Source organism: Gopherus flavomarginatus, chromosome 2 (genome assembly GCF_025201925.1).
Source record: "Gopherus flavomarginatus isolate rGopFla2 chromosome 2, rGopFla2.mat.asm, whole genome shotgun sequence".
NCBI classification, from domain to species: Eukaryota; Metazoa; Chordata; order Testudines; family Testudinidae; genus Gopherus; species Gopherus flavomarginatus.
The window spans coordinates 280,166,100-280,179,322 of NC_066618.1; the positions used below are offsets into that span (position 1 = coordinate 280,166,100).

General features: G+C 42.2%; 1 protein-coding gene across 8 annotated transcripts in view; it reads right to left on the minus strand.

Moving 5' to 3' along the window:
- TATDN1 (TatD DNase domain containing 1) overlaps positions 1 to 13,223 on the minus strand; it is a 57,990-nt gene that overhangs the window by 15,948 nt on the left and 28,819 nt on the right. The window contains exons 1-7 of one of the 8 annotated variants that reach the window (XM_050941227.1): positions 12,368 to 12,433; positions 10,781 to 10,913; positions 8,893 to 8,942; positions 3,864 to 3,927; positions 2,517 to 3,606; positions 1,632 to 1,775; positions 1,498 to 1,540 (exon numbers count right to left, since the gene is read on the minus strand). The exons of 1 other annotated variant lie outside the window; for it this stretch is intronic. In XM_050941227.1, coding sequence (XP_050797184.1) covers positions 1,498 to 1,540; positions 1,632 to 1,775; positions 2,517 to 2,538 — 209 coding nt within the window. In that variant the 5' untranslated portion in view covers positions 2,539 to 3,606; positions 3,864 to 3,927; positions 8,893 to 8,942; positions 10,781 to 10,913; positions 12,368 to 12,433. Of the gene's footprint in view, positions 1 to 1,497; positions 1,541 to 1,631; positions 2,084 to 2,516; positions 3,607 to 3,863; positions 3,928 to 8,058; positions 8,139 to 8,892; positions 10,420 to 10,780; positions 10,914 to 12,367; positions 12,434 to 12,934; positions 13,081 to 13,103; positions 13,200 to 13,223 lie in introns of those variants that run through there. 6 more of the 8 variants (XM_050941226.1, XM_050941230.1, XM_050941224.1 and 3 more) reach the window with 6 other exon arrangements.

Below are 13,223 nucleotides of genomic sequence, written 5' to 3' on the forward strand. Positions count from 1 at the left end.
TGCCCGGCAAATGTCTGGCACCCCGCCGCCCAGAGCATTGTGCCGGTGGCGCAGTGAGCTGAGGCCGTGAGGGAGGGGGAACGGCGGGGAAGGGGCTGGGGGCTAGCCTCCCAGAACAGAAGCTCAGGGGCTGGGCAGGAGGGTCCCACGGGTAGTATGTGGCTGGCCCGCGGGCCATAGTTTGCCCACCTCTGATCTAGACCATCCCTGACAGATATTTGTCTAACCTGCCCTTAAAAATCTCCAATGACAGAGTCCCACAAACTCTCTAGGCAATTTTCTCCAGTGCTTAACTATCCTGACAGGAAGTTTTTCCTAATGTCCAACCTAACCCACCCTTGCTGCAACTTAAGCCCATTGCTTCTTGTCCTATCCTCAGAGGTTAAAAGAGAACAATTTACCTCCCTTCTCCTTGTAACAACCTTTTATGTATTTGAAAACTTATGTCTTCTCTTCTCCAGACTAAACAAAACCAATTTTTTCAATCTTCCCTCATAGGTCGTGATTTCTAGACTTTTCATAATTTCTGTTGCTCTTCTCTGGACTTTCTCCAACTCTTCCACTTCTTTCCTGAAATGTGGCACCCTGAACTGGACACAACACTCCATAAAGGAACTTAGCATTGCAACGCTGAGCATTACAGTGCCTTTTAGGTGCCTAGAAAAATCACAGGAACAACACTGCAATCCGCAAAAGGCAGCACATTAGGTGGGAGCCAATCCCCTTGCTCCAATCACTCTTTCATTATTTATCCACAGTGGAACAGTTTCAAGAGACTGAGGGAGCTCCACATCAGAATATCCTATGGATTAGAGCACCAGAATATCCCATGGTTAGACCACCCTCCTGAGAGGTGGGAGAGACCCCTGTTCAAATCCTTTCTTCAACTCTGGCAGAGAGGGAGAAATTGAATCTGGGTCTCCCACATCTCAGGTGAGTGCTCTAAACATAGGGATAAAAGTCGTAAGGTGGGCACCACAACCTCCTCCAGCCAGATTCTGAATTAAACCCAATCTGTTTGGTGTGCTCAGAGGTTGCTTACCACATTAGGCCCTGCATGCAACTTAGGCGGCCAAATGCCTATTGTCCCCCAGTTCAGATTGCTCTGGGGCTTTGGTGAGAGACAGGTGTCTGGAAGCCTAGAGGGCGGCATCAGTGCACACGTCCCAGGGTCTACAATTTAAGCAACTATGGAACTTTTACAGCAAAAAGTTAGGTGCTAAGTGAGTTTAGGCATCTAGAGGGTTAGGCGGCAGCCAAGGAGTTTCATGGATTGCAGTGAGGTTGTACACTGGGATTTAGGTGTCTAACTCTGGAATTTAACCACTTAAATTGCTTTATGAATTGCACCATAAGTACCTGATTTTTCTTGAATGTAGGTCTCTTTCCTATAAAATCATTATTGCTGGCCAAAAAATAATAGCTTATCAGACTTCAAGTTAGAATAAGTGTATTTTACAGATACATCAATTTCTATAGTTATCAAATCTTTCTTACTTGAGTTGGGTGTCTTTAGGGCAAAATTCTAATCTATCAAAATCTACAAAAGAAAAAAAAGGAACAATCAATTCCTTGTTTTTTTAAAGAATACAACAAAAGAGAATAATCTTGAGCTATCCTACAATACTTACCCAGGCCACATTCCCCAATTGCTCTGATCTTCCCCTTATTTTTTTCAGCTAGATTTTGCAATTCAGCTAAATATTGGTCAGGGTCACTCTGCTCAAATTCTCCACAGCGGGTGGGATGACAGCCAACCGTACTGTAAAACATGTCTAGTGCATAACAGTATTAGAATTATATTTCCAGGAATACAGTAAGTTTATATCAAATTCACAGCAACTCATACTGAATTTTTTTTTTTTTGTTGGGGCAAACCCTGGGCAGAAACTAGGCTGGTTCAAGCAAAGCAGGTGACCTTCAGCTCTGAGGCTCATGATTTACCATGTGACTTTCTTACTCCCACCGGCTCCAATCTCCTATGCAATCCTTGTTGGGGTGAGAGAGATTCAGTCCAGCTAGGTAAGGGGGTAACTTGTCGAGAAGTTTTGATACTATGATACCACAGTTACATTAACAGAATCTGTGAGTATGTTTGTGAAGGAAGTTAATGCCACAACCCAACAAAACACTTAAGCACATGAATAATCCAAGGCTTATTCAACAGAGCATTTAAGCATATACTGAATTTTAAGCACAGGCTTAACTGCTTTGCTGAACGGGGATGGGATCCTTCACATGCTTAAATGATCTGCTAAATACGGATCTAGGTGAACAGTGGATGGAGGTTGCTTTCAGACAGAAAGAGAAAGGGGAACCTGCAAACACTGCAATAAAGAGAAAGATATCCCCATTCCACATGGTAGTCATATTATTACAATCAGCACAAAACAGCACAAACTCCACACTGTGTGGCACTGCAAGCCTAAGCAGTAAATACAATACTATACTAGCATTTCAGCTGGCTCCAGAAGGGCAGGGGCCAGAGAAGTATTATTATTACATCCTTCTCGCACGAGAGTTGTGAGTCTCTTCCATCCCCTTCTGTCATTAGCTGCTGCTTCCATCTGCTCTATGTGTTCAGACCAACTGTTCTGCCCTCCGTACGAAGGCTTCTTAAGATTTTTCTTGCGCACCCTTGTTTCCTCACACCAGCTGGTTTCCACTTGACAGGTTCATGTAAAAGTCTGGGGGTTGGCATCCAGAGTATATGCCCCAAATACATCAAGCACTTCCTTCTGATTCTGGTAGAGACAAGTTCTTTATTTGTAATTTCTTGGCTCTCTTCACTGGTGATGAAATCTTTCCATCCAAGGCCCAGGATCTTTCAAGGGCACCTGGTTTTCTGCTTAATTGTCTGGTAGATCTCCAGCTCTATTAGCACTGAGATTACATTTGAGTTGACAATTTTCAGTTTTGTTTGGGCACTCTATATCTTTGATTTCCATACGTTGTTGAGTTTAGTGAACGCTGTGGATGCTTTTCCTATCCCTGTTGTCATTTCTTTCCTGAGGTCTCCATTGGCTAGTCTGGTGCTACCCAGGTAAATGAACTTCTATTCTACTTTCTTGATGGTTTTACCTTCCAGTAGGACACCACAGCTCAACATTCGGGTTTCAAGGATGTTTGTGTTAGCATAACTGATTTCGAGCCCTGCTTGGCTTCCTGTTTTTGCCAAGGTGTCTGTCTTCGTTTGTAGCTTTTGGGGGTGTTGTTCAATAGCACGATATCACCAGAAGTCTAGGTCTTCTAGGCATTTTGCAACTACCCATGCTATGCCAGTGTTTATGTTGGTAATATGCTGCTTCATTATCAGATACACAGTGCAGCCCTGTTTCACACCACTGTCCATGCTGAACCATGCTGTTGTCTGGTAGTTCGCTCCTACAGTACACTTTGCATTGCTGTATACAGCATTGATGAGGATGATAACTTTAGCTGGAATTCCATAAGACTGAAGAATACTCTACAATGTATGCCTCTGCAGACTGTCAAATGCCTTTTGAAAATCCCTGAAATAGATAATAAGGGGAGCTGGCTATTCTGTACATTCTTCTATGATAGAGAAGTACTCCTCCTCCGAAAAACACTCTTCATTTGTTTTATCTAGAAATATAGAAACAGAAGATAGGAAGGACTGATATCCACCAGTACCTCAAGCCCTCTGTAATAATAAGAAATAAATCATGTAGAATATATCCATCTGACCTGGATATATTTTTTCCTTTTCTTTATTCTGAATCATGTGGAGTCTGCCAATAGTTCCAGGAATAAGTAATTTTAAATGTTAATTACCATGGGGAAGAGGGAAATCTACAGCTCCAAAGATTAAAATACATGATATATATTTAAAGTAAGGATACCGTTTGTCTGTGCCAGCTGCAATGCATCTTTACTGTCCTGTAGATTTCCACTTGTAATCATAAACTAAAACAAAGAAAAATATTGTTAGTAAACGTGTGTTCAACTCTGAATTAACAGCAACCAACCAGGAAATGCTTCAAAAGGCACTGAGATACCAGTGACAGAAATCATAGAAGAACCTAGACAGAGAAAAGCCAAGCAGCTATTTGTATTATGAATATATTAGTATTCTGATAATCCACGCATTCATTAAGTCTCTCAGGAGACATATTAGTGAATGTACTATAGGCCAAATCGTGGCTTTTGTTCAGTAGTACATAAATTAGTCTCCAACCTTAATGCCGGTCATAGTCTATTCAATTACTGCAGTACCACTATTAATAACAATATTGACCTTTTTGATTTTTATCTTCAAGGCACTTTACAAATGAATTAATCCTCGCAGTACTAAGTAAAGTATAATCCCTATTTTACGGTTGGGGAAATCAAAGTAGAAGTATTATGTGATTTTTAAAAAGCCATCCAGGGAATCGGCATTAGAGCTCCAGGATTATAAATTCAGGAGTTTCTGTCCCTCAGTGTCATGCTCTAACCATAGCATCAGAGCTTGTTACATTAACACTGTAGTTTTAAGTGTCTTCTTAACCTTTCATATGTTGGATGTACATCCAGTGTTTTATTGTCTCTGCAATAAAGCCACGTCTCATTCTCCCAAGGAATTTAAATGTAAGATTGTTCCGCTCTATTAGTTTTTCTTCAAATCAGGTAATGCTTTTGCTATAGAACATTTTCTATTGTATGTTTTTGGAAACACAGGACTGGATTTTAAATTACTTTGCAAAATGAACAGTTGATAGCTGTGACAGCATGTGCAAATAGGTTAATATATGTGCAAATGCCAAGATTTGGCCATTTGACTGCATAATTACTTCATCGGGATATGCAATCACATCAATTGCACATACAAGTTAAGGTGTGCAATTATTAGTCCTGAGGGAATTGTGCACCAAAAAATTTAAAAAATCTGCACACAATATTTTAAAATTCTGCAAATTTTATTTGTCAAAATAACACAACATAATCACACAATTTTCAATTATTTTGGTATTTTACTTCAAAATACCGGTCAGCAAGTATGTCTGTAACAATATAGACTACAAAAAAGATTCAGGAAATGTTTTTTGACAAATAGATTATATACTAGGCATATTAGTACATCTATATGGCTCCACAGTGAGCACGGAAGACAGAGTCTCACACTCCTGCACTCCCAGCCCTGTCCCCCTGACCCAAGTGTGGGGCAAGCAGGCTCAGAATCCAAGTATGGAAGGGCTTAGTGTGGGGGGATCCAGGTCAGTGTTCTGCATGGGGAAATCTGGGTGCAGGTGGCTTGGTGGCAGGTGCAGGGGGGATCTGGATGCAGAAGGGCTTGTTGGGGGATTCTGGGTGCAGGGATGGAGGTCCAGATACAGAGGGGTTGGGCTGGGTGGGGGTTGATCAGACTCAGGGGTAGTGCCTCATACAGTGACCACTTCCCCTGTAGCCAGGGAACAATGAGGGCAGGAAGTGGGGAGGTGGGGGGGAAGGTGGAGCTTCCTGCAGCCAGGGTAGGCTCCTAGGGGTGGGTCTGACCCAACACTGGCCTCAGGAGAGGCCACTGGAGGGGAAGAAGTCCCACCCCCCAGCTCTGGCGAGACTGGCAGCTGGAGTATGGTGCATGGTAGGATCCACCGGCTGGGGCATCCCCTGCCCTGTCCCTCCCCAGCTACTAGTGCACCACAATAGGGAGCGAGAGGCACAGAGAGCGCCCAGCCCTGCCCCCTAAGGTGATTTATGTCTTCCTCATCTTCTCCTGACACCTAAACCAGATGTGCCTCTCCAACCCTGATTGCTGCCCAGGAGGGACGTGTGAATCAGTTTTTCGGGGGGGGGGGGGATAAAATCAGTGGGGGACATTAATTGTGCACTTGCACAGAATTCCCCCAGGAGTATATAACAACACATGTATTGTATGTGCCTAACTTTTTTCAGAATCAGGGCCAACAATGCTCATGATAGCTAAACAATTAAACAAATTCTCACATATTCTGGACATAACTGGGGTTTATTGTCTACTTGATATATGACCATAATTCCCATGAATGTTACTGGTCACTGTGCTCTGTTGAGGAGAAATAGTCCCTTACTGTGAAAGATGTAAGCTTCTCTAGGACTAATCAGGAGAGCAACAAAACAGCAACATAATGATTGTGACACTGCATGTCAATTTAAGATGTACCTACAGATCTTAGTCCTATAAATGAGGAAACAGTTTTGGGGAAATATCTAGAAGTAACATACTTATCTGTCCTTTGGGAGTTTATGTGGGGTCATTACTATCATAGTTTAAAAAACGAATCAATAATCAGTCTTAAATGGGTATCAGAGGAGTGAATTAAACCGAAACCAGTTCATTGCAGCCATGCAGGGATAAATGTTCACAGCATATATCTTAAGCACGCAATAAGGCACAACTACTCACACAAATAGAAATATTTTCAAAAGAACAATTTAAGTGTCTAAGCCTTGGACTCTGAGGCAACTGGAAACAGAGACAGACGAGACCTCTGCATCTATGCAAGCTGGAAACAACTGAGCACATGGCTGAGAGTAAGAAATTCCTGAATTCTAATCTGGGCTCTGCTATGTGCTCTTGGGCAAATTACTTGATCTACACTTATCAGTTTCTCTATGTGCAAAATAGGAATATTACTAATTGTTTACATCACAGGAATGTTGTGAGGCTTGAATAATGTTTGTACAGCACTTACATAACTGCTAAGTATTACTGATTCTACATTAGTTACTTTGAGAACTTTTCCCTTGCTCTCCAAATTTTAACTCCTTTCAAATTAAAATACTTGTTCCTGTGAAAGAGATAGGGGGTTTTCTTTTTAAAACAAACGAAGATGTATGCTTTATTAACAGAGTAAAATACCTTTATAATATCATGAAACTGCTGATTCATATTTTTGTTTGTAATAGCAATTTCTTTAATTTTACAGAGGTCCAGTAAAAAGGAGTGGGACTAGAGATTTGTTTCTTGAATATTCACTGGTCACTGGAGTTGGGAAGGAGCCTTTGGACAATTTATGAAAACAATGATTTTAGTCAAAGAGTTCCAAGTTTGCACATAATGATGTAAATTTAAATACATATAAGTACTAACAGTACATCTACTATTAATACATCTACTAACAGAGAGTCAGCTAATGGCCTGAACTGCAAACATCTATGGACATCCTTAACTTTACACAGGTGAAAAGCATAAAGATGATTGAACTAAAGCTGGCTTCTAATTTTCCTTGGGGGCACTCAACCCCGACCCTGTCCCCACTCCTCCCCATCCTCAAGGCCCCATCACTTCCCCTCCTCTTTTCTGCCTCTTTCTGACCCCTACCATGAACGTTCTGTCCCTGCTCCTCCCCCTCGCCTGCCCAGCACCCCCTGCATGCTGCTGAACAGTTATTCTGAGGCATGCAGGAGGCACTGAGAGGGGGAGGAGTTGATCAGTGGGGCCTGTGGCCCCAGACATGACTCGCAGACCCCAGTTTGAGAACCGTTGAAAGCAGGGGTTGGCAACCGGTGGCACGCGTGCCAAAGGTGGCACGTGAGCTGATTTTTCATGGCATGCGGGGCAGGCTGAGCTGCTCAGCCCGCCGCCGCTCTGGGGTTCCCGCTGCTGGCCCCTTGCCAGTCGGGGTCCCACTCAGCACCCACTGTTGGCCTAGGGGAAGGAACCATAGGCTGGCGGCGGTCTGAGACCGCAGATGGCAAGGAGCCAGCAGTCGAAATCCCAGAGTGGCGGTGGGCTGAGCTGCTCAGCCTGCCCCTGCTCTGGGGTTTCCACTGCTGGCTTCTGCCAGCCGGGGTCCTGCCGCCGGTCCCACTCAGCCCAGCTGCTGGCCTGGGAGGTGGAACCTCAGGCTGGCAGCAGGCTGAGACCCTAGCTGGTAAGGAGTTGGTGGTGGAAACCCCAGAGCTCCGGGTCAGCCCCCCGCTGCTCTGGGGTTCTGGCTGCTGGCCCTTTGCCAGCCAGGGTCCGCTGAGCCCCATTCACCTTGCTTCCAGTTGGAGTTCCAGTGCAGGCCCCCTGCCAGACAGGGTCCAGGCTTCCGGCCCTGCTCAGCTCTACCAGCCACCAGCTCCACTCACCTCAGCTGCGGATCAGGGGTTCCAGCCACTGACCTTCTGCCAGCTGGTTATCAACTTATAACTCAGAAGCCTGTGTGCAGCTAAAAGTATTTAAATAGATGCCACCAGACATTGGAAAACTCAGCAAGGAAAAGCAAGGGCAAGGATCACACTAAACTAATAAGATCTGAATTTTAATTTAATTTTAAATAAAGCTTCTGAAACATTTTGAAAACCTTGTTTACTTTACATATAACAGTAGTTTGGTTACAGACTTATAGAGAGACCTTCTAAAAAACGTTCAAATGTATTACCGGCACTCGAAGCCTTAAATTAGAGTGTATACATGAAGACTCGGCACACCGCTGCTGAAAGGTTTCCGACCCCTGAACTAAAGTGTTTAGAGAATCAAGGTCATATGAATATTTGGTGTTGGTTGATAGAGGTAATCACAAAGTGAGAGAGTTACATAGACAACAGAAGTCAATACTAGCCTCCTGCAATACAACACACCCAGAAAACTTCCCCCTCCCTCCCTGCTTGCATAGCCTGACATTGTGAAACAAGCCATGACGAGTCCTATACACAAGATTTTTGAAAAAAGGATGCCCTTACACGTATTTTTGTGACCAGCTAATCATTGTGCACAGGAAGACGTAATACCAGGTACAAAGAATTTTGATCTTCTGCAATGCTAAAGAAACTTTCTGGCATTTTTATTGTTGCTAATTTCAGTAAAAAATTATTTTTGTTACAGCTTAAGTATTCCTAAAAACCCTGGCTGTTAAAATCCATTTTTAAAAATTAACATAATCATAACAAAACCAGATATACATGATCTACAAGAGAAGTTACCTTTTTAACACCAGTTTTGACTGCTCTCTCTATTACATCCAAAAAGTCATCTGCAAAAGTAAAAATCTGGTAAATTAAAGTCCAGTTCTTAAAACATAATTTAACTTGCACATTCCTTTGCAATAAAGCCATTTATGTATAGTTAATATTATGCTTAACATGGTATGAATAATCTTTGGACACAAACAATTAGTCAATCTTTAGGAAGGCAAATAGGAGGAGGATGCAAATGACTAAGAACCTGATCTAAAACCTATTTAAGTTAACAGGATGTTTTCCATACACTTCAATGGGCTTTGGATCAGGACCTAGTTACGTAAACGCTGTCTTGAGCTCTATGTCTGAAAAATGTGTTTGCTGAAAGTAGTAGTTAATAGTGGGTCACCGTGTCCCAGCACACCAACAGTCTGACAGCTCACTCTGCCCAAATGGACCCCCATCTGCTGAGCTGTCTCTATGGGTAGAGAATGTGTTGCTTAACGTGTAGGTGTGACTGTGACCTACAATGATTTTCTGTTCCTCCCTCAAGAACTGAGCTGCCTGCATGGTCACTCAATACTTGTTCTCCAACATTGAAATCAAATCCAAATGAAAGGCTGCAGTTAAACCAAATGCTGTTTATTTAAGGAATTGAGAAGAATGAAAATGAATTACAAGTTCTTTGGTAAGTGGAGAAATTGTCTAATTTCCCTTTAGCTTCTCTAAATAACTCTGCTTTCGAGTTGGTTGGAAAAAGGGTCAGCATCTTTCATGAACATTTTCAAAAGAAACTAAATGTTATTTTTCAATTAAAAAAATAGTTTTGTTTCAGTGGGGGGAAAAAACCCATTCACTTTTTCTTTAAACTTTCTCCCACTGTTTTCCACTAGAAAATGGAGAGGAGAGAATAAAAAAAGTGAAAGAAAGTAGACTTTTCGCCACCTAACAAAACTGAAAAAATAGAGATTTTTTTTCATTTACAATTTTTTAATGAAAAATGGAAATGTTCTCAAAAACATTTCCATTTAGTCAAAAAGCCATTTATAAAAAAATAATTATCTGGCTCTACTCTGTATCTTTTACTACAATGTTATTTTATAACTTTGTATATTTCTTACAGCCATATTTCTTAGCTACTTTATCCTTCCACCTCATAAAACAGCAACAGACTGAGGGAAAGTATCTTCAGGAATCTAAACAAACCAATACTTATTTGTATTTTGAATATGCTCCTATCATTTGCCCATGTACTATAAGAACAATTATCAGGTTTACAAAAAAGACCAATGAAAGATTTAAAATACTGCCATAAATGCAACTCCTGCTGATATGACAAAGTTGATTCCAGTGACTCTGTAGCATAAAGAAATGCACGCTAAAAACCCGTGTGTATTTCATATGCATTGCTGTTTAACTTTGATGTATTATGCTTAATATGGTATGAATAGTCTTTGGACATAAATAATTGGATAGCTAGAACAAAGTGAAGCCAGCTATCTTGTCTTCAGCAGAAGAGATGGACTGGATTAGGGTTGAAGTTCTCACAAACTAAAAAAAAAAAAAAAAAAAAAGTAGATAGTAGGAAAGCATTGGAGTTAAAATATGCAGGATAATAATATGCTACGCTGCAAGCATCTTCTTTTTAGAAGAAGTGACATCTGAAAGATTTATTTTGTGTGAATATAAGAAAAACCATCAAAATTATACCATACAATACAATTTACTTTATCTAGTTTCTTTAATTATGCCTGGGGAAAATCTGCACCATTGTGTGTGTGCAGAATTTATGTCCCCCACAGATTTCTTTGATTCCCCGCAGAAAAATGACCTTCTGACAGGGAAACAAAGGGAAGCTGCAAAAGCAGTCACACACTGTTCCCTCGCTGTGCAGGTACATTGTTTAAGGCACCTGGAGTAGATGGTGGAGAGGTAAATCACTGCAGGGCTGGGGACACTCCAGCCAGTGGCTCCTACCCTAATCTGGGATCAACTGCTAGTCCCAGCTGGGCTGGAGGCAGGAGAGAATGGGGCTTCCTCTTCCCCTGCAAGATGGACCAATAAAAAGGTGAACAAAAATGTATAGGAAGAAAACCCCAGAGGAAAGAAAAATAGAAGAAAATTTGCTCAGTGTTAGCACTGAAATAATAATAATAATAATCTGGAATTTGTGTCAGTACATTGTATAAAACCTCACACCTAAGAAGAGAGTGGAAAAGAAAAGAACGTGTAGGAGAGAATTCTCTGACAAATATGAAATTAATGTCCTGTAATTCAGTGTATCACAAAATAAGTCACATGGAAAATAAAGAGAAAAAGAAGCTTGAAGATTTACAGAAAGAAATCTTGACTGTCATTACTAATAAATATTTACTGAGAGACAGTGGGTACAGCTCTGTACATACACACCAGAAGTCATGGACCTTGTCACATAAAACTTACAATCTAAACCAGACACACACTACAGTCTAAACATATAGGACAGGAGACTCAGCTGGTGCAAATCAGAGTAGCTCCACTGATTACAATGGAGTTACACCAAAGTATACCAGCTGATGATCTGGCCCACAAAATACAAAGGCTGGAGGTCTAAATTCAGATCTGTCTGCATAACCTTTTAAAACCTCTGCGGAAAGACTTTACCAAAATGTTCAGCTACTTAGATTAGTATCTGTATGGAAGTTACATTGCAAAATTATATATAATTTTGTATATATATATACACACACACAGACACACACACACACACTACTTAGAAGGTATAAACATTTATTTTAAAGCACTGTCACCTTAGGCACTATAGAAATAAACAACTAGATGAAAGCCTATTGCTGGTGTAAGTTAGTAAGTGTAAAAAAGTGGAAAATGTCTGAGAATTCTAAAACTGGACATTAACAGACCACAAATTCCAGTGATAATTGAACCTGGTGATATACTAAACAAAAAGAGCTCTCAACCATGCTTATAGTTGTTCCCATCATTTCACACTACCTTAAAACAGAGATTCTAAGCTTAGAATCATAGGGTTAGAAGAGACTGCAAGGGTCTAGTAGTCTAATCCCATGCCAATAACCCTGTTGCTTCCCTCTGAAGCACCTGGCATTGGCCACTGTCGGAATACACAATACTGGGCAAGATGGACCATTGGTCTGATCCAGTAAGGCTGTTCTTATGCCAAGATGCAGGATTTATTGTGTCTAAGCCATCCAAGACTGATGGCAATCCAGCCTCCTTTTGAAAACCTCCAGTGAAGGAGCTTCCACAACCTCCAGAGACAAGCTGTTCCATTGTCTTACTGTTCTTACAGTTAGGAAGTTTTTCCTGAGATTTAATGTAAGCTTCAGAATGACAACCCTGGAATCTCATAACATAGATAATGTTGCTTAGATACTACAAGCAACTGCTGAGGAAAACAAGATGAATATTTCATATTTACTGTTCAGGTAAGAAATATGATAAAAGAAACTCCTTGAATCTGTCAAAAGTTACAAACATTTACCTTGATGTTTCCGTGTACCTCTGTAAATGCCTCTGAACATAGGATCTGTCAAGTTAATACCGATATCTGCAGTGAGAAAAACAATGCAGGCTGAATTAACTGTTATAGTCTCTCTTTTTCACATGTAGATCAATGGGTCGGTGCTGAACGTAAGACATGGAGAAACAGATACGTCTTTGTGTACATGATGGTTCTGAGGGGCACCAGTTACCGCAGAGATAGATGAACAGTTTAAAGCGTCAGTATGTGTTTTCTTCAGCAATCCTGAAGTTTAACTAATCCTTCTTAGCCTTGATAGAATGACAAATTCTGGCCTGTTCTGGAATAAGCATCAGACTCGTTCTACCTTATAAAATGTGTAAAACCCGACTCCACCTCCAGTAAAGCAAACGCCTCGGTAATAGGTAACGGTGTGTATTGGCACATCTCCAGCAGTGCTCCCTAGTGCCAGTCCCGGGCAGGGCCGCGACGCAGGGAAAGATGCGGCATCTCCCGCACCGGCTGGGTCAGCGGCTGGCAGCTTGTCCAAACCGGCCGGCCTCCCGCCATGCCCCCGGGACAACCCACCGGCAGAAAGACACGGCGGGGGAGGAAACATCTTTCAGCGGACCAGCTCCTGAGCTCACACCGAAGGCCAGTCCCGGGGGAGAGGGGAAGGACCCACACACCGGAGCCCTCTGCCCGGGGTCCGGCTGTGGGGAGTGCGGACCCCGGGACACCGCGCCCGCCCCCTCACCGATGAATTTAAAGCGGCTCATAGCTACAGCAGCTCCGCCGTCTCCTCGTCCCGGGCCGGCGGAAGGAAGGAAACGTCCAGCCGGGGCGTCGCGGGCTCCTCCCCCTTCCCGTCGGCCCG